A 27,180-nucleotide genomic window follows, 5' to 3' on the forward strand; every position below is an offset into this window, starting at 1 on the left:
CCTCCCGCCAGGGTGGGAGGGTGTGGGTGTGGTTTGATCTTATCTCTTTCAACGAGATAATATGTGGATGGGTTGAGCATGGTGTGGCCCATGGCTGATGCCTAACCAATGGTCGTTGCTATTACGCTAAAAATGCTGACGACTCTAACCACCACCCCAAAGACGTCCCCCTATCTGGTTCTAATAATTTTCAAAACCATGAAGTTATAATGATTGCTTGTCAAACTTTGGCATCACTGGTCTGTGCTAACATCTCATAGGACAGTCCTGTAAAGAGTTCCCTGTCCCAGTCACCCACCCTGCTCATTAGGGGCTACGCGTGGTATGGAGACCACCCCAAAGAACAGAAAGACGGCCTCGTCCCAGAGCAGATACAATCCAGGGTCTCAGTCACATGACAGATGGCAAAGGGCTCAGAGCAGTGTATACAGAGAGGCTACACTACATAGCACGGACCCTCAGGGTGTAAAGGTTTGGAGAAAGGAGAGACCAAGGGTGGCTCTGGGAGACTTGAGCTGGTCCTCTTAGAACTGACCAGAAGGAGCTGACAGGTGGAGGGAGACAGGAGTGGGCTCCACGCACAAGCAAGTGATGCCTGCAACCAGGATGGAGGAGTGCGAAGGAGGGGAAAAGAGGAGACTGTCTGACCCGAGTGAGAGCCTTTGATCACACAGCAGAAGGCTACAAGGAGTGGGCTGAGGATCACTGATGGGGTGGCATAAGCCCCCGGTGCTTTAGACACTGGGTGTTTCTGAGCACAGAGAAGAGCGAAGTCTGGTGGTGGTTGAAGAACTGATTTGACCAGAGATGGTGGCTTGAAGCTCTGGCAGGGACCCAAGAAGGGAGGGCGCCAATCCAGAGCAGGGTGATAAGGCCTCCTTATATCTCTGCACACATTTGTGGATGTGGACGTGGGCTGTCACCCCACAATAGTCCTGTGAGGGAGACATCATTCCTTCTCGTAAACGAGGAGTTGGAGGGGCAGGCCAGAAACGCAACTGCAGCAGAGTCTCCCCTTGTGTCAGGTGCCCAAGGAACATTCCAGGAGAACTTTTGTGTGTGTGTGTGTGTGTGTGTGTGTGTGTGTGTGTGTGTTTTGGGGGGGATCATGCTTGTGGCACGTAGAAGTTCCTGGGATGGAACCTGTGCCACAGCAGTGACAGCACCAGGTCCTTAACCTCCAGGCCACTGGGGAACTCCCAGGAGAACTTTTTAAAATAGGTGTGTCTTGTATTTAGTAGCCAGCACAGCAAAGTTGACTGAGAGAGAGTTGGATGAGACAGGGTCTGCACAGAAGCAATGGGCCTTGTTTGAAACATCTGGCGACGTTAAGTCTTTCTGCCCTGATTCATGCCTCGCCTGAACAGTCCAGAGCTTCTTTACTGACCTGCTCTTAGATTTGCTTTCCTGCAAAGGTCTGAATACCAGAGAATCTCTTAGAAGCATTAAAGTCTTTGCTTTTCATGATTAACCTCCTTGTAGATCAAATGGACACATTGAGAGTGGATGCTGTGATTCTTATTATATGCTTAATCACAATTTAAAAATCTAGTATTAATTTTTTCTGCAGTCGCCTTCGCACAGAACATACCAGTTGCAGGCTGCAGAAGAAACATGTTTTCCACAATGTTAGCCTTTGGGCTAAAGGACAATCACATACGTCTCATAAATTCAGGGGAGACCCCGCTAATGGTCCTTCAACACAGGAGGCTGGAATGGGGTCTGATACCAATCAAAATCCCAAGGGGCCTCTGCCTTGATTAATTATGTATGCAAGAGCTTGACAGTGATGCTGCAGGAATGTCTCCAAAGGACAGAGAACTCTGGCTCCCACCCACCTTTGCTCAAAGTTGGTGAAGTTTTCCCAGCGGGGTGTTGGGGCATTTCCAGTGTTGCCCAGGCCCTCTCTTTAGGGCTCTGAGTGTCTAACAGTACTTCTGAGGGTCCGTGTGGGGAAGCATTTATAGGTCTAATTATTTAACAAATGCTCGGAGGGATGTCATTATGAAAAATGGTCCTCCAAGAGCAATGGCAGCACAGCACAGGCACCGATTAAATTATTGGACACAACTGCCAGTTCACAAGAATCATGGCGGCCACCACTCAAAACAATTTTGGGGGAAAACTATTGGCAAGAGTCATTTGGGAAAAGTATTGGAAAAGCAATTATAAAGAAGTATTTATTTTATGGGAACATTGATGTCAAATATTGGCACTTATTGAAATAAAAAAGCATTAGTGTTACCTGACCAATGCAGTCATTATGGCTAGAACTCAAACACAGAAGTTAAAACATTCTATTTTAAAAAAGAGACAAAACACCATGTTCTGCAACCCACCCTACATTTTTTAAAATAGTTAAGAGGTCAGATACTCATATTGCAACAGAACAAAGCGGGGGGGGGAATGTATACATGTAAGGATAACTTGATCCCCTTGCAGTACAGTGGGAAAAAAATAAATAAAAAAATAAAAAAATAGGTAAGAGGTCAATGGCATTAATAAGCTTTGTGCCAGGCTATAAACAAAAAGTGGACAAGAAAAACTGGACACCAAGATTCTAAACAATGCATAAACCACCGAAGACTCCATGAAAGAAGTACTCCTGGCCAAGAAGGCACAGAGCAGCATGACAATGAGTGCTGCCAATCAGTTCCATCCCCCGTGCCATGCGATGCTCTGAGCACAGTGATGCTGACTGGAGCCTGCTGGGGGTGGTCAGTGGGTGCCCCGCCCACAGTCAGAACTAAAACAGAGAGGAGTTTCCAAAGGGCTGGGGAAAAGGGGCAGACTGCACGGAGTTTTTCAGCAGAGCACTTTTGCATCCATTTTAAATTATTTATCCAGCTCCATTTTCTCTTCCTGCTCGGCAGACTTACAGGACAGGGTGTACGGTTCCTAAACACGGGCAAGCCCTGAGCTGAACTGCACACATACCTCATGAAAGACTCATCTAGACCAACTACCACTCCTGGGTCTGCTGATTCCTCCCAGCCTCCGATAACTGAGAAGATGTCTTCACGGGGACGATCTTGTTTAAAAATTAGACCTTTTATAACCTATGTGTCCACCGACAGATGAATGGAGAAGGATGTGGTACGTATATACGATGGAATACTTCTCAGCCATAGAAAGAATGAAATAATGCCATTTGCACCATGGAGAGACATAGAGATGACCACACTAAGTGAAGTCAGTCAGACAAAGACTAATATCATAGACTATCACTTATATATGGAATCTAAAATATGACATAAATGAACTTATCCACAAAATGGGAAGAGACTCCCAGACATATAGAACACACTTGGGCTGCCAAGGGGAAGAGGGGCTGGGGGAGGGAAGGACTGGGAGTTTGGGATTAGCAGATGCACACTATTACAAAGGCGATGGATAAACAACAAGGTGTTATTGTGCAGCACAGGTAACTCTACTCAACATCCTGTGATAAACCATAACGGAAAAGAATATGAAGAAGAATACATACATACATAACTGAATCACCGCGCCGTACAGCAGAAACACAACACTGTAAATCAACTGTACCTCAAGAAAATAAATTTAAAAAGAGGATAACACCAAAAAAAAAAAAAAATCCGAGCTTTTAGATATAGCTCCAAAGGCTCAGCAGTGGAAGGAAGAGAGGAAGGAAGACAGCTGTGATGGGAGGTGTGAGGGCTTGGCTGAAGTCCAGGCTACGGGCAGAGAGGAGGGGAGAGGAAGATGGATGACGAGCCTAGGGAAGCATGAAAGAAGAGGTAACAGCAGAGAGAGTGGGGCATAACATCCCATTATTTTCAAAACCACTGTGATTCAGAGGAACATCGAGCAGGCAAGAAGCTCATGTGTGTGACCAAAACTAGAGATGCATGTAACAAAGGGAAGTCAGATAAAGATGCTCAGTCCACCCACGGATACATCCCATGTGGAAAGATGAGGAGCAGAACTGGGGCCAGGGCAGAAGTAAAGGGTCTACAACCAGAGGGAGAGAAATACGAACAGCTATAGCAGAAAGCATCTCCGGTGACAGGAGGATGATGGTCGAGTGTGACAACCCTCCTTGGTAACCAAGCAAAGGGGAACAGAGGCCCCACGGCAAGGGAAGCCCGGCCGCCATGGTTACAAGCCTGCAAGCCCTGCTGGAATTAGGTGATGAGCAGGTTGAAAACCTGGTTTTAGGATGTAAGAAACATACATGGTCTTTGGCAGATGCCTAATTACTCCCAAAGGAGAAAATAAAAAGGGATCGTTTTAAGGATAGCAGCCGAGATGTATGTATTCACCTTTTTAATCCCAGGGTCTAGCACTGAGGGCCTTGGCAGATAACTGCTGAATGCATGAAGGAGCAAATTAAGGAAATAGTACCTTGCAGCTGCTACAAATTCCAGGGAATCTTTGTTCTCAGGCAATCTCCATATCAGGAGATATTTACAGGGGAAGAGATATCCAAGAGGAGAAAGTTAAGCAAAAAATTTAATTCTGGATTTAAAAATATACACACTAACGTTTCTATAATGACTAGTAAAAGAAATAAATGTATAAGTTCCAAATCAGTAGAGGGAAAAATATGAGACAGAAATTCAACTAAGTAAAAATAGGCAAGAAAAGTGGGGTGGAGGGAAGAAACATAAGAAAAAGTGGAACACACATAACTCACAAAATAAGGTGACAGACATTAAAAAATATCAGTAATGACAACAAATTAAAAATGTACTAAGTGGCAACTTAGCAGACTTTAAAGGTAAAAGCTATTAGACTTTTAAAGGTAAAAGCAGAAATAATAAAATCCAGCCATATGCTATTTACAAGAGACCCAATTAAAATAGGGAGATTGAAAGTATATCTAGGAAAATACTAATTAGAAGGAAACTGGCACAGTTATAGTGAAATTAGACCAAATAAACTAACGACAATATTAGTGTCTAATGATGAAATGTCCAATTCACTTGGAAGACACAATTCTAAACTTATAATTACCTAATAACTTGGCTTCAAAATATATGACTTCTTTTAACCTATCTCTTTCAGTAACAGATTTAACAGGCAAAAAGCTAGTAAACTTACTTAGTAAAATTTTAATGGCAAATTTTTAAAAAGCCTTGATCTAAAAATATATAGAAAATGGCCCCCAGCACTGTTATTAAGAATGCATAAAATGTTTAAGAAAACTGATCATGTGTAAGGCTCTAAACAATGTCCACAAGTGCCAATGAATTTTCTCTGATCATAATACATTTAAGCTAGAAATTATTAATAAAAAGATAACCAAAAAATTTCTCATGCATGGAGAAATAAAACACACACTCTTGCACTCACATGGCTCTAAATAATGCATGGGTCAAAAAAGTAATTGCAAGGAAATTAAAAAAACATTCAATGGTAACTACTCAACTGTTACTTAGAGGGAAAATTAATAGTTTTTTTTTTTTTTTTCTTTTATGGCTGCACCCATGGCATGTGGAAGTTCCCAGGCCAGGGATCAAATCCAAGCCACAGCTGCGATCTACACCACAGCTAGGGCAACACTGGATCCTTTAACCCACTGTGCTGGGCTGGGGATTGAACCCATGCCTCTGTGGTGACCTGAGCCACTATAGTTGGATTCTTAACCCACTGTACCACAGTGGGAACTCCCCAAATTAGGTTTAAATAAATGCACATATCAGAAAAAGGTCACTTTGCTACACAACAGAGGTTGAAGAAACATTGTAAATCAACTATACTGTAGTAAAAAATTTTTAAAAGGAATGACTAAAAATTAATGTGTTCATAGCACATCACTTAAGAAAAAGAACAGAATAAACTCAAAGAAAGGATGAGGAAATTAATAAAGGTCAGGAAGAGTAGAGATTTTTAAAAAAATGCCATGCAAATGATCAACAAGGCCAAAGGTTATCTCTTTGAAGCAACTAATAAAACCAACAAAATGTTGTTAAGAATAGTCAAGAAAGAAGAGAAAAGGTACAAATAAACACTGTTAATGATGATAAAAAGGCAACATGAGTGCAGACAAGAAAACTAGATAATATGAAAATATAAACAAATGCATACCTGAGTAAAAAAATTAAACAAAATGCACAATTCCTTTGAAAATATTCACTATAAAACTAACTTGAGAAAAACTAGAAATCCAGAATAGTCTTATAGCTACTGAAAGAAATTAGTAATTAACAATTTTAGCATGAGCTAGTTTTGTAGGTGAGTTCTAAAGATAATTTGAACCGACAATGAACTCTTTTAAGAGAATAGAAAGAATAGAAAATGCTAATTCATTTTAAAAAGCAGATATAGTTTTCATTCTAAAATGAGAAGAGAGAAATATAAGAAGGATCATGGAGAGACTAGTCACTCATAGACACAGATACCAAAATCACTATGAAAAGTCTTTTGCAATATTTAGTACATGGCAATATTTAGTACTTTAGTACCAAGTCAGGTTTATTCAGGAATGAAGGGTTGGTTCGATATTAGAATATTAACTACATTAATGAATTTACCACACTTGGATATTAAAAGAGAGAAAATAATTATTTCATATAACAATAAAGGCTGAAAAAGCCCTTCTATCAAGTTCGGTATTTATCCATGGCAAATAATATTAATAAACCAGAAATGGAAGGGAATTAAACTAATTATAACTAATCTTTAATCATTAAAAGCTTTTTCTCTGAAAACCAGGTCAAAGGCAATGATGCTTGCCAACCTAAGTTTTATTCAATGTTGTGCTGGAAGTTCTAGTCAGCTTTATATGCAAGGAAAAATAAATAAAATATATAAGGATTAGGAAGAAACAAAACTCTCAGTAATGAGAGTTGACATGATTTCTCCATGGAAAACTCTAAAATAATCTACAGCGAAATAACTGAGATAAAACTGCTAAGAAATGCTTCTGGAAAAGGAGCAATATACAAAGGCAACAGAATATGTGTGTGTGTGGTGTGTGTGTGTGTGTACCTATAAATATACATATATTTATACACATACTCTATTTACTTGCAATAAAAAGAAATGTATTTTTTAAATGCTATTACCATAACAAAAAGCATACATAAATAAAAGATGTATAAGATTTTGTGGAGAACACTCTGCCGAAAAAGATAAAAGAAGATCCAAATACACAGAAGCATAAACCATATTAAGATATAAAGATCCAATATTGCCAAGAATTCAATTTTCCCAAGCTTTATAAAGGGACCCATGGAATTCCAAGCAAACTACACAGAGTTCTTCATAAAGCTGACTGCAGAAAATGTCCACAGTTTTCATGGACCAGGGGATTAAAGCTTAAGGACAGCCAAGCATAGAAGAGGTCTTACAAGTCAGTGGGTATGGTTAACACCCTAGTAAAAAAAAGAGGCAAAGCATATGAACAGTTTACAAAAGAAAATTTTCACCTGGCTGTCTTGTTTCAAATGGAACAATAATGAGATACTCTTTTTTTTCCTTTTTTAACCTATCAAACTGGCCAAGACTATCTATCTATCTATATATATACACTAATGCTTATTTTTGTGCTAGTGTGTTGAGGTAAGCATTTTATGGAGTGCTAATGGCAAGTGCGAATTGGCTCAATTTTTCTGGAAAGCAAGTTGCCAATATGCATAAAGAACCTGAAGCATTTTATATACTTTGAACCGATAATTCCACCTCTTGAAATCTAACTATAGAAAATAATGGAGGTAAATCCAAAGAATTATTCCCAGCACCATTCGGGGCCAAGACACAGGCACATTTGTGACATAATGTGAAGTGGGAAAACAAGACATAAAACTATTTATATAAAGATTCTAACGCATTAAGATATTGGGTGGGAACTTACTGGACATTGAGAGGTTTATGGGTAGTATTCATTGTCTTTTTTTTTTTTTTCTTCCTTTACACGTTTCTTAAAATATCCAAATTTCTTTCAAAAATTATGTGTTGTCTTAAAAGGAAAATAACAAGAAAATCAGGACCTGGGAGCCTTTAAAAATGTATTTTGTTACTCTGCATCCTTAAAACTGTTTTTCATCATTAAAATAGAGAAAAAATAAAAGCAAGCATTCTCTTTAGGCAGATAAATTACGTTAATTGGATTTATAGTATATTCTCTTCATGTTTCAAGAAGTAAGCTGAAAATACACTTAGTAATCAGCCAAGTAAAATATTTTGGCCATAAAATTGGCAAGGAACGCAAATGCATAATTACCTAAAGCACATAAATACAATACATATAAAAACATACGCTGTGTATTTATAATTAGCACTGAATGCATTACAATTACTCAGTATCTTTTGTGTAATCTCTCTGATGCAAACAGATAAAAGACTTTCCATGTGTCCCTAAAGGGCAACAATAGAAGATAAAGGGAGTGGAGAGTTGTCTAAGACACTGAATAGTAGGTGAATTCCATCATGGACCTAAAACTACTTCTATTTTCCGAAGATGCAATAAAAGAAGTTGGGGAGTTCCCATCATAGCGCAGTGGTTAACGAATCTGACTAGGAACCATGAGGTTGCGGGTTCGATCCCTGCCCTTGCTCAGTGGGTTGACGATCTGGCGTTCCCGTGAGCTGTGGTGTAGGTCGCAGACACGGCTCGGATCCCATGTTGCTGTGGCTCTGGTGTAGGCTGGCAGCTATAGCTCTGATTAGACCCCTGGCCTGGGAACCTCCATATGCCGCGGGAGTGGCCCAAGAAATGGCAAAAAGACCAAAAAAAAAAATAAATAAATAAAATAAATAAATAAATAAATAAAAATAAAAAATAAAAGAAGTTGGAAGAGTCAGCATGCTCTCTTTTAAGAAATGGCAAAAAGACCAAAAAAAAATAAAATAAAATAAATAAATAAATAAATAAAAATAAAAAATAAAAGAAGTTGGAAGAGTCAGCATGCTCTCTTTTCAGAGACAGGATGGGTCAGAAAGATTATGGGCTCTGATTCAACATTATTTTGGTCTGAATAATACATAACAGTAATGTGAATTTATACAATCTAAAATGTGAAATAAAGTAATTCAAAAATTACTTATATTAATCCATATATTTCCTTAATACTTGCAGTCCTTACAAAGGGGACAGTGGGGATTAGGGATGTACTGGAATATTGAGCATAAATACATTCCGGACACGGTGAGGACTTGATTCAAAAATGTACTAGTAGCTTCACTGAATCCTCTCAACTTGGCCTTCCCAGTGTCTCAGAGATGGAGCCGGGGTTACAGGTGAGAGTGGAAGGAGGTTGAAATGGGGAAGAGAGAGGAAGGGGTAGAAACCCCCTCATTTAGAAATGCTGAATATACTCAAAACTGGCAAGAGAGGGCCAGGGAACTGCTCGTGGGTCCCAAGTAATGGGCAGGCTACTGTTCTCGGGCAGCTGGTTAGGGGTGCCCACTGGAAAACACCCCACCCATGGGGCAACGTCAACAAAGCAGGGGTTTGGCATCATCAAGGTGATGGCTTGAGTAATGACGGAGAGATATCCATCGAGCGCTTGGTCATCACAGCTGATCCAGCTGCTTCTGGGAAGTGGTTCACTCAGGGGTCTGGGGTTAGGGTTTCAGCGAGACTCTTCAATGACATGACAGGTCAAAGACTTGGGACCCAGGCCTCTAAATGCCCATCCACTGTCCTTTCTTCTTCCCAGTGCTCCTTCTTTGAAAAAAAAAAAAAATTGCCTTTTTAACTGGTTATTCTGTGCATCATTTAGTCAAAGCTTAGAGGTGTTATCTTGGTTCTGCCTGGAGGTCCGATCCAAGCTTGTCCCCTATATGTTGTATCATCTCACTGCAAAAAAGACTCAGCCTCTTCCAGAGAGAATTTCTGAGATAACCCTGCACTTTTGCACGCAGCTTATGTCACGTCTACACCTCGTCTTCTCCCTCCTTCTACGGGGCTGGTTGGCAGTGATGCAACAATCCAAGGAGGCAGCCCATGGGGTCTCTGACTCCAGAGCCACAGCTCGACTTTAGCTTATCCCTGGTCCTGGTGGGTTTTGGACAAGCCAGGCTGCCTGCTATCTGCCGAGTAATTTTCCTGTATTACTTGACCAGGAGAAACTAGAGCAGGAGAGGAGTCATGTCGGAGTGACCTCGCTCTTGGAGCTGGGCTGCTGAGCGGGTTTAGCGGGCAGCATCTGCTACTGCTGAGAAGTTGAAATGAACCAGAGTTGGCTGGGTCCTCTGCCAAAGGACAGAACAGTTCAAAGCAAATAAAACTGCACGGAGGAAAACAACGCCCCTGCCATGAAATCCCAAGTCACATCAACAGAACACAAGGCTGACTTCTGCAGGTCTGTGTTTCTGCGTGTTGCCTGAGGAAGTTACATGGGGTAGCGGGAGGAACACGGCCTCTGGAGTCAACAGACTATGGAGTAAATCCCACCACTCCCAAACGGCACCTGGGTATGATTATAATGTAAAACACTGTGCTTAGCAAGAGCTAGATATGTCTTTCTATTTCTCTGTGTGGGCATCTATATAGACTGCTAGCCCATGAGGTGTCACACCAAGGCAGGCACCATCAACACTGTCATCCAAATTCTAGGAATCAAGCAAGATTCCACAAAAAGCCCATCCCTCAAAAGCTTGCTCCCCCCAAAACACATCCATGATAACACAAATCACTCTTATGAGCTTTGATTCTGTGCAGGATGATATATAGTTTCTCTCTTGAAACAGTCATGATATGAAACGCTCTAGATAATTCTGCACTAGTCACTTTGGGGGTTAAAAAAGAAATTAGAGCAAACATGGAATAAAGACATTGATCTTCAATTTTAAAACACATGGTTGGCATTCAGCAAGTAAAATGATCCCACGGAAGCATGCCATGCTTCCTGATTTTAAGTGGTGGGTATGGGTGAGGCTCAGGTTGGTCAGCACGGTGTTTTCCTGGTTGGGCGCTGCTCACCCACTCGATCCTAAACGATGGTCTGTACCATTCTGAGGGGGTATTTTTAACAGTGCTCTCCCTCTTTAATTTCATTCCCCCTCCTAGGCATGTATGTGTTGAAATTCACTGAAATTAGTGCAACAAATGTAAAGTAACATATTTAGTACTGTTTCTCAAATATCTATTGAATAATCAATTACTATGTAGCTTACCACATTATCAGTTAATATACTATCCACTCTATTATCAATTATTACACTGGCCCCTGCATTATCATTACATCGCCCACGGCATTATCAATTATTACATAGCCCACTGCATTATCACTTATCACATTGCTCAAGCTATCATCAATTATCACACTGCCCACTGTATTAGCAATTATTACACTGCCTATTGAATTATCAATTACCGAAGTGCCTACTACATGATCAATATTACATTGCCCTCTATATTATCATTGCCTGTGATAAGACTGTGGACAGACGGTCTCTCTGACTGGGAGATTGGGGGTGGGGACGCCTCAGGAGGAGGTAACACCTGCATTGGGTCTGAAGGGATCTGGCAGGTGATGGAGGAGCTGCGAGTCACTCCGGACAGAATCCATGACCAGAAGGGGCCTAGCGAGAGCAAGGTGCTTAGGTGCTTAGGTGTTTAGGTGTGAGATGGTGAGTAACCCAGAGGAGCTGGGCCCTGAGGCTCAGGGAGGGAGGCAGCTGCAGCTACGACTGAAGCCTGGAGCAAGGCTGGGGCCACATCCTGGACACCGAGTGGCTCTGCTCAGGGGGTTCCTATCATCGCAAAGATTCCAGAGCGGGTTTCTTTTGGTGTTAAATGGGCTAACATCTAGGTTTCACAAAGAAAGGTGGATGCAGAGTGGAGGACAGATTTGAAAGGGGAGATTAAATGATGAGCTAGGGGCTGTTTCCAGGGTGTGGGCAGGAGATGCGGGTGGCTAGTGGGCTCGGGAGGGAGGGGCGGAACTGGAAAGGCGAGTGGGGAGGTAGGCAGGGCTGGCGCTGCTGACTGGAGGGGAGGGTGAGGGCGGGCAAGGTGACACTGTCAAAGCCGGATGGGCCGAGGTAGTGGGGAATGACAGCATCCAGCTGACGCCAGGCATGCCAGAAGGTGGCAGGTGCTGGGGCACAGGCACCCTGGCAGTCCCCTCTGGGCCCCGTCCTGAGGCTAACGCCATCTGACACTAAAAGCATGTCAACAAGTGGGGACGGTGCCTGACTCCTCCAGGGGACATAAAGAAAATTCTAATGACCCCTTCAACATGGAAACCAGAGGGCCGACAAACGGACTTCACACAAACTAGAAAAGGTCTTCCACCACGAATCTCAGAAGGAGGATGGAAAATTGTGGGAAATAGTTTTTCACCAAATTTTCTGAAGTTTTCTGAGTCCATGATCTTATCAGGGGTGGGGCAAAAGGAGACTGGATTTAAAAAAAAAAATCGGCTAACACTTACGAGGCCTTGAAAGCAAGCACGATGACACGGCGCATTCAACGAATAACACAGGCACTTTTATATTCGCAGGTTAGAAAAAAATCTACCAAGTATTCGTAGTAAAATCAACTGTCTCTGTTGCGTTATTTAAAAATCTGCAGAAATTTTCATCTACTGACAAAGTATTCATAAACAGGTTCACTTGATTTGCCCCAAACAGCGAGAAGCAGCCTCAAAATTCCAGTTAGAATTTTTATCATTTTCTTATGGACCTGGCTCAGCATCACCATAATAATTAAAAGAAAAAAAAAAAAACATGTCAAAACTCACTTGGCTGCTGCAGCCATTGCAGGCGCAGCTGTTGCGATTCTTAATGTATTTGCAGCGCTCGCCAAGGCTCCCCAAACTCCCCATCCTTGGCTTTCAATGGTTTTGTTTTGTTTGTTTTGTATCCTGTGGGACAGAAAATAACCTGCATTGATTGTGGCGATTGATGGACTCAGCTGGTGCCTCAGAATATGAAAAGGGAGTGGAAAAGCACATCTGAAAAGTGTGTGGGCTGGAGGTGAGCCGAGGGGGCGCCTCCACTGTGGACCACGCACAAGCACAGCCCAGCTGGGTCACAATGGTTCCAGCAGGTACAGAACACAAAGCACCTCTTGTTCCACCTGCGCCCCCGTCTCTGTTCTCAAAACCAAGCAAGGGGGCCGCTGGGCCCAGTCCTTAGAACTTTTCTAGACATACCTGTACCTGCAATTCCCTCTCTGCCCACTAGCCCCCCACCGGGCAGAAGCCAGCACGGACACCCTCCTGCCCATGCTGCAGCCTGCTCACCTGAGGATGCTGGCCTGTCTTCCCAGCTGATGGCCTTTCTGACTAAGAGCCTTTCAACAGGAATGAGAACTGCAGCCTCCGTGGGGAGGAGGTGGTTTTCAGGGAGTGGTTTTCTCTTTCCAGTTTTCACTGATTTTGGAGGTCAAGTGAGACATTTTAATAACAATACCGTCTTGGCTTGCCACACATTGTCAAATACAGACAAAGGCATCAAATAGAACACTGGGCTTCTGTTTACCAAAATTGGCTGTTTTACTTAGAAAACAGAGGGAAAGATGAGAGGGGGAAATATACAATCCACATATTTTAAAAAGATCTCCAACGAGCTACATTTTTTTTGTTTTTCGTTTTTTTAAAATCCAGGTTCCTTGGAAAAACGCTTAAGTTATACTTAAGCCTGAAGATTCTAGCATAAAGTCTCCAATCCTCAAGTTTAAATTGAGCACAAAAACAATCTCCACACTCAATTATAAAATTAATCACGTGTGTTCATGTCCTAGAGAAACACACAGGAGAAAAGCAGGTGCGGTCAGGGTAGCGCTTTTCTAAATACCTTTAGGTATGTATGTACACACACATGTATTTTTTGAAGAGGAGCGGCCAGGAATTACTTAGCTTTATACAGTTCGGCTCTCATGACTGGAAGATAAATGTTTGTGCTCCCGAACGACATTGATTATTGGCTAATGAAATAGTACCACCTGTGTTTTCCAGGAGGCACTTGGTGGACGTGGTTTTAAATTGCTGTCCTTCCTTGATCTTAATTTTACAATGAGGGCAACATACTTCCTCTCAGAAGGACACAACCATTTTCCTGCAGAAGGTCAACGTTTCTCTGCTTGGATCCCAAAGACACTTGGGATCAGTCCAAAAACTGAGGACTAAAGAAGGCCCTCTGGGGACGCCAGAGGGGCAGGAATTGGCTCTCCAACTCTGCAGGGCCGCCTGTGAGGCTAGGACGCCCTCTGTCCCACTCAGCAGCTGGGAGCAGTTTGCAGCTGTAATGCTGCCAGGTCCAGGGCGGGGCCTCCTGGCTCGCAGCTGAGCTGGAGAATTTTCCTTTTCATTCCAGGTGATAAAGGCAGGGGTGGATGGCTCAACCCCGCCTCCCTGAGTACAACCCTCTCCTTTCTCAGTCCTGGTAAATCACTGATCTTGCTCAGGGGGTTGGCTCTCCATGTGGGAGAGAGACTGGCTCCCTTTTGGTAGCAACGTGAGCAAACCGGCCCTTCCACTGGGTTCGTTGTTCTCCCGAGAGTCTCCATCCGTTCTCTGCTGACAACTTGCCATTTTCTGTTCAGTTCCGCCTGTTTACTTTTTTATTGTGAGTCATGTCTGAGTTGCTTTTGAATCAAATTATTGCATTTCCCTGATGAGAGGTGCCATATGACCATCTTGTTAGAATAAAATCAAATAAGAGATCTGCACTCAGCACTGCTCTCTTATCCCACCCCGTCTCCCCTCTGGTTTGGATGCACTTCTGTTGGCTCCTTGAGTGGTAATGAACCTTTCCAGGGCTCAGGCCAGTTTTAAGACATCGCTGTCTTGGAAAAGATGAAGATGGATTGGTTGAAACAGTGCCAACAGAGAGAAGCTCACTCTTTCAAAACTACTTTACAGTCTAAATGGCTGATGTTTCCTGATGTCCATGGATTGAAAAAAAGCCAGAAAGGCCGATGGGGCAGTTATGCTGAGGTCTCTACGGCAACCTGAGGCTTTCTTGGCATTTCATCCCCAGGGAGGCGTCAGTGTCAAGGTGGTTCATTGCTTCGCCAAGTCTCAGAGCCAAGCATTGCTCTGTACTTTTTAAAAGAGGCTAGAGGGATGCAGTTTCTATTACACTTTTTCAGTAAATACATTTTTCCTCTTCCTTTTATTTATTTTTTTTGGGGGGGGCTGTTGTCTATTATTGTTAAAGCAGTTCCTGTGTGCCTTGTACAACAGCATTTAAAAATTAAGCTGTTTAGAGTTCCCGTTGTGGCTCAGTGGGTTAAGGACCCAACGTAGTATCTGTGAGGATATGGGTTTGATCCCTGGCCTCGATCTGTGGGTTAAGGATCTGGTGTTGCTGTAAGTTGCAGCAAAGGTTGCAGATGTGGCTCAGATCTGAGTTGCTGTGGCGGTGGTATAGATTGATTCGACCAGCTGAAGCTTTGATTCAACACGTGGTGTGGGAACTTCCATATACCGCAGGTGAGGCTGTAAAAAGGAAAAAAAAAAAATTCAGCGATTTGTATGAAGAGATCTCCCTCCAAGTACGGAATCAGACGCATGTTACCAACATCCTTCTGCTCTTCCAACGGCAGCCGGAATGATGCCCCAGCTTCTCTGTGGGACACCGTGCCCTGTATGACAGAGCCCTGACTGCCGCATTCTCTTGCTTTCATGTCTACCCAGAATCCCACTCCTTTGCCGTCTCCTGGACACCTCCTACTCATCCTTCGAGGAAAAAGTCATCTTGCTCGTCTTTCCATCTTGCTCCAGGCCTTCAAAGTACTAATGCAAATCTGCCCTGAAGGGTTTTCTGGAGGCACTGCAACCACTCTGTGACCATGTCCCCTGCTGAGTGAGCCTTCTGTGGGCACGCAGTCTCCTCTGTGTCCCCAGCCCTCCGTCCCAAGCAGTGTCAGATTCATTCCAAGTGCTAGGTACTCTCCAGTAAACTAACGAGTACGACTTAAACCTTCCTCTAAATCTGACTTTGCAAAGACACTAATAGAACAACTGTTTTTTTAAAAAAATATTCTGTGGCCTATCGTTACATCATCTCTTAGGACTTTTCATAGAAATGAAAATACTATTTCAACAATAAAAGGTGACAGCATATATTTTAAAATATTAACTGAGTTTCATATACACAGTTAGTACGATTTGGTATAAGTATGTTCCAAGCACCACTGGGACATACTTATACTAACAAATCATTCACTGTTTATCTGAGGTTTAGGTTTAACTGAGCACACTATATTTTATTTGGTAAGCTATAAGAAAAAAAGAATAAGTTACAGGATGTAATGATCAGTACCAGCAGTACGGTAAATAATATCACAATAACTTTGGTGCATAATGTATAAACATATCAAGTCACCATGCTATACACCTGAAACTAATATAAGTCAACTATATGCCAATTTTTTAGAAAAAATATTTAACCTTTTTCTCAGTTCTCAAACTCTTTATCCACAGAATTAAACCTACCTATTTAAGTTTTTTTTTTTTTTTTTTTTTTTTTTTTTTTTTTTTTTTTGCTTTTTAGGGCTGCACCTGTGGCATATGGAAGTTCCCAGACTAGGGGTAGACTCAGAGCTGTAGCTTCCAGCCTACAGCACAGCCACAGCAACGAGAGATCCAAGCCATATCTGCGACCTACACCACAAGCTCTTGGCAACGTGGGATTCTCAATCCACTGAGGGATGCCAGGGATCAAACTCGCATCCTCATGGATAATAGTCAGGTTTGTTACCGCTGAGCCACAATAGGAACTCTGCTTAAGTTATTTTTTAATGATATATATGATACCTGGCGAGGGAATTGCCTAGCTCTATAGATGAAGCAAAAAATGTACTGAGCCTTTTCTATATAATGATGGGCTCCATCTACGCAGAGCACTGAATACAAGAGAGGCACTGAAATGGTCATTGACACAGCTTTCTTGTAAAGAACACTGTGTGAACACCTTCTTTTGAAGCCTATTATAAACTAGTACTTTCCTCCTTTACTAGCTCATGCTTCCATGAATGTCAGATTCAGTTCTAGCACGTCTGAGGCATTACATGAGCAAATCCTCACAATGCACTTATGAGGTTGATAACTACAGTCATCCCATTTTACAGATGGGGACACTGAAGCCCAGGATGTTAGACAGTCTGACCCAGGCTGAGCTGGAATGTCTGGCACCAGAACCCCTTCCCAAACCTCAGCCTCAGTATCTGATCCATGAAATTCCAACCACATTGGGCAGCCACACGGACCTGACGGTCCGTGTGGGTTTAAGAGAAGGATGCACATTCACTGCAAGATTCGAAGAGGTACGTTTGGTTAGAGTTCTAAAGTCAAGTGACCTTTAAAACACAACTGCATACGGATTTTCCAGATTCAACCAAGGATCCTGTGGGCACTGAAGCGAGGCAAGGATTTGGGCTGGAGGTGAGATACAGCCAGTGTCCTCGTCCCTCTGTGGCCACTCTATAGGTTTAGCTCCTGCCACCATTGCTCCTCTGGTCCCAATGACTGTGTCCCACCATGGTCCCACCGCCCACATCCCCACCCTGGCCCCCAGGGAATCAATGACCCAAAAATTACTGCGTGCTAGGATTATCCCTGTCAGATCTTTCCATCTCAGGTCTCTCCCAATAGCACCTTCCTATTTGTTTTATCTTTCTTCTCTCATATATGTTCTTTTATCATTTTTTTCCCTTCCTCCTCCCCCCCTTTTTTTTTTAAAGCCGATAATGGTTTTGGCCTTGAAAAGTTTTTACTCCCCCATGCCAGCTTCATTGAGATACAGTTGACATATAACACTGTAACTTTAAGCTATAACGTGATGGCTTAGGATACCCCTATATGTTACTTTTAAACAGTCCCCCTGACCTGCTGAATAGTGAGCATGAGCCAAAGAGTTCTTTAAAATGTAATTAATGACATTTTATTTCAGAGTATAACAACTCAATGAATCACCAATTATAACATGCTTAAATGGAGTATAAAGAGTTTCAGTTTGTACTTACACATCATATTTCTTCAGGAGATTTGAATAGGAACTAATTTCCTGCATATTTTCACACTTGCGCTATCTATGGTGTGTTATTGGAAGTCCTAAGGTTGGTATTTGAAAATAGTCCATGAAAAACTGGACTCAGGTTATTTTATGAATTGTTATTTGAGCCTATAACTAATCTCTTTGACATTAACATCTTTAATCAGCGTTAGAGCCATAGCTGCATCCAGAAGACGGGAGAGAACTAAAGACATCAGCTCTATTCATTAGGCTTCTATTTTCTCAATAACCTAATTTTGTCTTTCATAAGATATTAATGCTTTTGGAAGGCTTGCTCTTAATCCTATTAATTTCTAAGCTAGCCTTTAAAAGTTCAGGAGGAAATATGCAAAGGCAGTCAATTTCAGTGAATTATACATTAAATCATTGAAGGTAAACCGAAGAATTTCAGGATGGCTAAAATGCAGAACTTCATCTGGAAATATTTTCTGGACCTAAATCAAACCCCCGGGGCCCAGTTTGGGTGATTTTCCAAGGCTCTGTAGTCTTCTGAGCTGAAGTCACTGACAAAACAGGGGGACACATATGTCATCAAAGTGTGTCTGTGTCCTCGCCTGCAGTGGACAAAGCCTGGGTCTTAAGAGAAGTGGAGCAGTGGCCTGGGTCTGACTGCTCTAATGAGGCTTTGGTGATTCAGCTAAATCCAAGACAAGGTAGCATGCAGGGCACAAAGTGAAGTGTCATGTGGCTCTCCCAAGAGGAGAAAGAAGCAGAGTTTGGACCCAGTAGGATTTGGAGGTGGTAAGAACTGATTTTAAAAATACTCTAATTCCCAACCAAGAGTTAGTCAGGTAGACGCAGTCCCTGGGACACATCCTTAGATTTAAAAAGCCACACAGCTATACCATCCTCCCCCCACCCCTTTTTTCTGCCCCACCCACAACATAAGGAGTTCCTGGGCCAGGGATTGAATCTGAGCTGCAGCTGTGACCAACGCCACAGCTGAGGCAATGCTTGATCCTTAACCCGCTGTGTCAGGTTGGGGATCAAACCAGCACCATTATAGAGACAACGCCAGATCCTTAACCCACTGTGCCACGGCAGACACTTCCACGATCCTATTTTTACAGTAAGCATACCGATACTAAATCTTCACCAACGACTGTGAACTAATTTTATTTAATAAGAGAGAAATCTAAGGCCCCTCCCCCCCCCACCTCTGCTCTCTCTCTCTCACACACACACACTCTCTCAGTGAGGGTGTGCTCTTCTGAACCAGCCTTCTACAAATCAATTAATTCTCTTTAGTTCATGAACAGCTTTCCAACAGAATTAGCTCAGGACAGAGGCTGTGAAAGGGGTGAGGCCTACATTTTACAGCCAGTGTGAGAGTGTGTATCACTGTTTCTGGAAACGTCCTCAGGGCTGCCAGCACAGATCCCGGGACGGCGACCTGCTCCCTGGGCTGGCAGGACAATGACAGCTGTCAAGGCTGTGACACCAGCCAGTCCCCTTACTGCCATCTAATCTCCACAGGACATCCTGATTGGTCTACAAGAGTTTTAGGTGGACAGCTTCTTCCTGAAGTAACATTCAGAACTATTGGGTCTTATAGGAAAAACCTAGAAAGGTGATTAGGAATGGGGCAGAGGGTGCCTCTGTTCTCATGACACATTTATGCGGAATGAAGACTCAGGGGAAGAAGTATCCTTCCTCTTTCCATTCAACCTATGACGGCTTCTTGGTGGCCGGACAGAAATGGAGCTGGGATGAAACACCTGGCCCTTCCAGCGGCCTCCTGGAAGTCCCACCCAGACCCAGGTGGGGGCTGCGTGCTCACCTCATACTCCTCCTTGAAGCCGTAGCCCTCGGCGCACTTCATCTGTGTGATGTGCTGGAGCAGGTCGGCCACCCGGATGGCGGGGTGGAGCTGCCCGGTCTGGTAGGGCACGTCAGCTGGCTCACGCTTCTTGTAGGTGTGGGACTGCACCAAGCTGCTGGTGTCACTGGCCATCGTGTGCGTCTCATCTGGGAAAAGAAGGCCGTGGAGAAAGTGAGGGACCACCGGGGCTACACGGGGTGACCGAGGATCTAAGAAGCGGTTGCTGGTATCCCCTCAATCTACAGCTGCAACTATCCCCAGGACAGCTCAGCAAGAAAGAAAATTTCAAGGTTTAGAAATATAAATGGGGTTGGCGAGACCGTTAGGGATGCGGCAGGAATCTTTGTGTTTACAAAGCAGTCCAAACGATCTATTGCTTTGACAAAGCTGGTTGGTAAGAATCCTTTAGCCTTCGAGTGCTGAAGCACATTGAAGTTTCGGTCTGAAACTTCACCAAGGCCTGGTGCAAAACCAGTCTTGCATTCTTCCCAAGACTCATGACCTAGGTGGTAGGATGACGGAAATCGACTCTGTACAAATGTTCCATGAGCAAAGTAAAAGTGCACAAAATGGGTTGGCTTACGAAGCTAGCAATGAAAATGTGGACTTGACACATGAGATCCAGGGTAAGTGGGGGGAAAGAAACCGGGACTGGTCGGATGGGTCACTTTGCATGCTCCAGGATCAGAAAGCTGGACAGGACACGGTGGACCAACACGGCACTCGTGGGATGCTCTACAAGAGTTAACATGCAGGCCAACACACAGCAGAGCCAGCTGGCTTTGTCCGAATCTATAGATAAGACCCGCCCCCCCCCATTCCCTCCACACCTTCTCCATGGGGCGGGCGCATGGGGGGACTTACCATTTATAGGCACTTTTAAGAAGATACATATCAGGAGAAAAGAGGAGGAGAAAAAGGAAACAGGGCATAAGCAAGAGTACTGCGTGAATAATTACAGGTAGTTTTTATTTTGTGCTTTAATTTTACAGTTACGTTTCCTAGTCACAGGTGGTCAGAGGGCAAAGCCTCAGTTTTCCCATCATGTTAGGATGGAGGTATTTAATTTAAGCACTCAATTACAAAAAGGAGGTTAAAATGGTATCCTAATTGCTTTTCGTCCCCCATGAACCAAATAATGACTAAATAAGTCTTATTTGTACTTGACACATTTTCTCACTTAAAATGTCTTGAACAAGTCAACCAAATTGTACTGCAAAATTAATGTCAAAATTTGGTCAAATAAGCCTAAAGAGGCCATATTTTAATGGAAGACTCCAAGAAAATTAGATTAATGAACTGCAGAAATTGTAGCTATTAAAAAATGTCTTAGGCAGGAAAGTGCTATTAGGTTAAGGGTTCTACATTCTACAGGTTAACACATAAAAAAATGCTGAATCTCTTTAGCCATTTTATGATTGAGGATGTGTCTCATCAAAATACAGTGCGAAAGTCACTTAAAATGAGAACATTAAGTCAAAATTGATTTCAGGTGTAAAGAATGAAAACATATAAGAAAAGATACGTTCAATTTTTTTTAAACGACCAGATTGTTTATCAATAGGGAATTCGGCTATGGGTTTTTGTTTGTTTGTTTAAACAAAGGAGTTCAGCTCCAAAGGAACTTTAGTTTAATTTGGTGAGCTGGGCCTGGTTTGGAAACCTCACTTCCATTTGCATCGCAAAGCACCTGGGATGCATGGTATGAGGGTGGCACACAGGTGTGTAGCTATGTGCTGCTGCTGAAATGGTACCTGGATCACTACAAGGTGGCCAAAGACACAAAGACAAAATAAAAAAGGTGGAGGGTTGATTTTATGACTTTTTTTTTTTTTCATTTGGATTTGCTTTGAAATTTAGAAATTCATATACTCCCCTCTGTTAGGACAGTCGCAAATAAACTGGGACACTTGTACATCAGATTTGCTGGCTGACAGCTGCCAGGCTCACAAAGCGGGGTGAGGCTCCCTGCTGAAGCTCTGAATCCCTGGAGCTTTTAGCTGCTCCAGCAGGAAGTTCTGTTCTCTATTCTCAAATAAATGGAACAGTAATTAGTTTCCCCCCGTGCCTCTCTCGCTCTCTCAGTTTTGTATCTTTGGGGATGAACATAATTAAATGCCCTCCATTGTGGGCTGACCTTCTAAACCTCCCCTCAAGGAATCATGTGGTCTGTCTCATGGTTCCGATGGAGACCTAGCAGTGCTCTGATCCCAGGGTGAGGCATTCTTGGAAGCTTGAAGGCCACAGAGCGGCCACCACTGTCACATTGCATGTGCTGTCCCCCACTGCATTATGACATCTTGACTTCATTACTGTGTGGACACATCTCAAAGCATTTAAACACAACTGAGATCACCTGAGAAAACAACACTATTACCTAGTACACAGATGCAGAAGAGGAAATAAAAGGTTTCTTGTGTGATATCTGTTCTAAAATTGGGTCACCTACACTAACAGAAAATCTTGATTCCACCAAAATTAGTGATTAATCAGTTTCCTGTGACTTTTTCAAAAAGAATCATAATCGATAAAATATATCATTTGTCATTAACATCTTATATTTGTTAAAAATTACCCACCGACAATTTTTAAATTAAAAATTATGCCTAAGAAGAAATCAGTAATAAAGCCTCTCACTAACAGTCCTATGGTTTTCTAAGAACTGAGAATTCATTCCACCTACATTCTTTAATAGATTATCCTGAATTTTCAACAAACCAGTTGAAAAATCTTGAAGTGAATGCTGTTTTTGATGTTAAGCAGGTCCTGCCTAGCTATCCAACTATCCATCTAATTATCTAATTTTTTTTGGAAAGAAAATGATATAAAGGCACACTGAAGAAGCTTTATAATTAGGCCTGGGCACCTTGGCACGTGAGAATAAGAGGCTCCAGAGGATTAAATTGTGCCAAGCTCTGAGTCACAACAAAACATGTCTTTTTTTTTTTTTTCTTTTTATAGGGGCCACACCTGTGGCATCTGGAAGTTCCCAGGCTAGGGTTAGAATCGGAGCTACAGCTGCCAGCCTACACAGCCATGCAGGATCCAAGCCTCGTCTGCAACCTACACTACAGTTCGTGGCAACACTAGATCCTTAACACACTGAGCCAGGGATCAAACCCACGTCCTCATGGATCCTAGTCAGGTTTGTTAACTTCTGAGCTATGAAGGGAACTCCCCAAACATGTCTTTTTGCCTTGGTATAAATTATAAAATCACTATTTCCAAAAAATGCCAGAGCAGATGTGTAGCTTATCTTCTTTGCCTTGTTTCAAGTGATAACCTATATGACATGTAGATTCACCTTTGCACCAAGTAACATGGAAGGCATAGTTCCCGAGCACCGCCACTGGTCACGTGGGTATGTTGGTACCCACTCAACACGGTCCTGGTTATTTGTTGATCTGGCTGACTTATTTTTCACAATGCGCATCATTTTTGCTATGTGAATTGTCTGTTCAATGATGCTCTCTCTGTAAAGAAGCCTAACCAACTTTAAAAGATGTCATTAGTGTTCCTAAGAACAAAGCCTTGACTTTAAAAGATGGTATTTGTTTAATAAGCTTATCTAAATCCTGCTGTGAAATCTGAACATTTTCTTCCCTCTGACAATGCACATCTCAGCCCTCCCCACTCACAGCTCCCCCAAGGTCAGAACATCCACTAGAGGAATTACGGAATGAGTGCCAGGCACACAAAGAAATCACAAATCTTCGCCTTTCAAGAGAGTCTGCAAATGTCATCTGTATGTAGATTGCATTGTTCGGGTGCCTGAGATTAGCCTGTGCCCCTCACTTAGGAAAAAGATAAAAAAACAGCTTTCGTTCCTTTACAGTTGGTATTAAAAGGTGGTAGCTTTAGTGGGGTTTGTTTATTAGTCTTCAAAATGACACAAATTCAAAAATTCGGGTTTAGGTTCATTCTTCAACTTCTGTCTTCGTTCATTTTTTTTTTTTTTTTTTTTTTGTCTCCGGCAAGAAAATTGCTTAATTAAGCCCAGAAAACACCATAAAAGAGAAAAAAAAATCACCCTCAATAACGAAAATCGTAACAACTTAGAGAAAAGAGAAGCACAGGGGGAAAATTATGTTGCAGAGATATAAATCCTTGTAAAGAGAACTGGGAAACAGGAGTTGCAGGACTCAGGATGCAGCCTGGGCTGGGCTGGGTCCTGACACAGCCCGACGTCATTGGTGCTTCGCCGATTTTGGCGAGGTTAGAAGGAGAACACAGCCAGGATGAGTTAACGGGGCGTCTCAAAGGCAAGAGCAGCTCATGCTGGTTTGGCTCCGCCACGGCCAGGCAACAACCTTTCTCCTCACCCTTCTTATATCTGGACCCAGCGCCTCCCCCCCCCCGCCCCCGCTGGGACTATTTCCTACTGTCACTGCATTCTGCCCCACTGGGCTAACATATTATGTCACTTCCAGTGACATGTGACACATAATAAACCATGTGATTATAAAGTGTCACCTTGTCATTTTGCTGTTGAGAACATCGGCTCCTTTGAAATTCCACTGGGTGACAGACACTTTGGAGCGCTGGGCGTGCCCTGCGTGGCTCCGAGGAGGGGGAGGGAGGCTAAAACTTGACTGGGATCATTTTTTCTGCACACCACTGGGCATAATTAGAAAAATGCTATTTTCGAAACGGCAAGTTTTTAGTGCTTAGAAGTAAGTGAAAATAATAAGAAGCTATTTTCACTTTTATGACTGTCGCATTGGACAGAATTCCGCTCTTGCAAGTACACAGCTGACATTCTGTATTTTTCCTTGGGATCGAACCTGATTTTACATTCTGAACCTAGAAAGGAAGAGCGTCAGAGCCGGGATAGTTCATCGGAACCTTTTGGTATCATTCCCAACACACATGCGACCAGCCCTTCTTAGCAATGGAGACTGCTTGGAGAAAGTCTTTTTATTACCTATCCCCACCCCCCCACCCCTCCAGACCATCCACCACCCCCGTGTCCTGGTTACAATCCCTGCATCAACAGAATTAAAACTCCCGACTCCTACAGAGTGGCCACTGACTCTCTAAATTACTCCTGTAATCAACTGTGATAAAGGGAAATGTTCTCACCTAAAATTGCAGTTGGCACAAATGGGTCTGTCATACATCATAAGCAGGTCAATGCAGAGAAAGTAAAAAGAGAAAGAACAGTAAATGACTGATGAAAGGCCCCCCCAATTTTCCCGTAGAAAGCCATAGAAAAGCATCGGGTTACAACACATCAAACACATTAAGCTTCTAAAGCATCTTGGACACGAGCACTGGTTGATTCTGACTGCTAAGGGGTTATGAAGAGGTGAAACAACGGAAAAATCTGTTACCTGGGTAATAGGAATTAGGCACCGATGTGCTCAGGGTGTTTGTCTTCATTGTAAAGGACGATGGTGAAGACACAGCTGTAAATAAGGGAAAGGCGAGTTAGCAGGAGTAGCGAGGCAACGTCTGAAAATTTGGTCCTGCTCCCCAGGACATCACAGTGGGCTAGGCTGTTGAGCACAGACACAGTGAAGATCCAGCCAAGTCGACGTGGTAAACGCTATCCCTCGCCACTCTCTCTGGGGAGTTACTTGTACTTGAGAAAACACACCCTTTTATCTCTTAAAAGATTTCCTGGCGTTCCTGTTGTGGCTCAGTGGAAACAAATATGACTAGCATCCATGAGGACGCAGGTTCGCTCCCTGGCCTCTCTCGGTGGGATAAGGATCTGGTGTTGCCGTGAGCTGAGGTGTAGGTCGCAGATGCAGCTCGGATGCTGTGTGGCTGTGGCTGTGGCGTAGGCCAGCGACTATAGCTCTGATTGGACCCCTAGCCTGGGAACCCCCATATGCCACAGGATCGGCCATAAAAAGACAAAAAAAAAAAAAAAAAAGACCTCCTGACCCACAAATGAAGGAAGAACCCATAACCACAGCCACCATTTTGGATAGAGAAATTCATGAGACATCCTTTTTGATTTCTAGCCTTTGCTTGTAGAATTCTACTATCATGCTGATTTTTTACAACTAAGAGTAGGAGACTCTGTCCACACACAGCTTTTGGAGAATATTCCGAACATCAGTATTTTTACAGTTTGCTACATCCTCACCTCCCTAGTTTGGATTGTCAGCTTTTCAGATGCTGGGGTCTGTTTTATGAAAATTAAAGATAATGCTTCAGGTGTGCTATTGGTTTGGGGGGAGGGCTGGAAGTTCCTGGGCCAGGGATCAAACCCCAGCCACAGCAGTGACCCAAGCCACAGCAGTGCCAACGCTGGATCCTTAATCGCTAGGCCACCGGGAACTCCCGATGTGTGCTATTTTTAAGGTGAAAGCTGCATGCCTACGTCTTGTTCTAGTCCTTTAAATCTTAGTAAAAATGCTTATTTTTCTTTGAAATCTTCCTCTGAAACATTCAAGAATTAACTCTTGCACCTTCTCTTCCCCCTCGGTTATTAAGAGGTAAAGTCAATCCAATTCAATTTATCTGATTCCATTGAAAGGGTGTGTGTCCTATTTTTAAAGTAAACTCTCTTCAACATCTTAATTGATTAGTGCTTTCAAAACACTTTAATTTCATTAAAGCATAAGGATAAATGATTTGAATGTACTCGGATGCTCAAGTTGGTGGATGTAAGGTTAAAATTTCATTCCTCTGATATAGTTACACCATTTATTTGAGACTGTGTTTCTGCTCAGGACACTAATACCCATTTACATCAATGTTTTATGGGAAGCACTACCAAATCCCCATGGTCACCCTGTTATCTTTATTCTGATGCCATCCTAATATATTTTCACTCTTACGGAGCAGTTCCCGTCAGACCACGATTTTACCTGTGTTTATTTTATCTATCTATCTATCTATCTATCTATATTTTTATGGCTCCACCTGTGGCATATGGAAGCTCTCAGGCTAGGGGTCAAATTGGAGCTACAGCTTAGGCCACGGCCACAGCCACACCAGATCCTTAACCCACTGGACAAGGCCAGGGATCGAATCCACATTTTCACAGTGACTATGTCAGGTCTATAACCCACTGAGCCACAACGAACACCCCCTGTGTTTATATTTTTAAAGTGTAGAATAAGAAAATGGCAGAACCAGAAGCCAAATCCAGGCTGCCGGTCAGTTATGTTGGATTTTTCTAAAATGGAGAAGCATCACATTTATAATGTATGTTGGTGGCAAGCTGCTGGGAAAAAAAAAAAAAGAGAGAGCAATTGATAAAAATAAGAACAAAAATCCTGAACACCTATAAAATGCACCCAGGGTCAGCAAGCATAATGTCTATTACCTGCTGACATTTTAATTTATTTTTAAAAAATGTGGAAAACAGATGCAAAATATCAATGTTTATTTTTAACTTTAAAATATATTTTAAATACTTTTTTCTGTTACAATAGTTAAATGTACCTCTAAAATTTATATCT

The 27,180-nt window shown here is 42.7% G+C and overlaps 1 protein-coding gene across 13 annotated transcripts in view; it reads right to left on the bottom strand.

Moving 5' to 3' along the window:
• PTPRM (protein tyrosine phosphatase, receptor type M) overlaps positions 1–27,180 on the bottom strand; it is a 742,666-nt gene that overhangs the window by 125,364 nt on the left and 590,122 nt on the right. For 8 of the 13 annotated variants that reach the window (XM_021097712.1, XM_021097707.1, XM_021097710.1 and 5 more), the window contains 4 exons: positions 25,093–25,167; positions 24,842–24,868; positions 20,624–20,635; positions 19,718–19,905 (listed from right to left, as the gene is read on the bottom strand). In XM_021097712.1, coding sequence (XP_020953371.1) covers positions 19,718–19,905; positions 20,624–20,635; positions 24,842–24,868; positions 25,093–25,167 — 302 coding nt within the window. The remainder of the gene's footprint in view (positions 1–19,717; positions 19,906–20,623; positions 20,636–24,841; positions 24,869–25,092; positions 25,168–27,180) is intronic. The other 5 variants (XM_021097708.1, XM_021097711.1, XM_021097717.1 and 2 more) reach the window with 1 other exon arrangement.

This window comes from Sus scrofa, chromosome 6 (genome assembly GCF_000003025.6).
Source record: "Sus scrofa isolate TJ Tabasco breed Duroc chromosome 6, Sscrofa11.1, whole genome shotgun sequence".
Lineage (NCBI taxonomy): Eukaryota > Metazoa > Chordata > Mammalia > Artiodactyla > Suidae > Sus > Sus scrofa.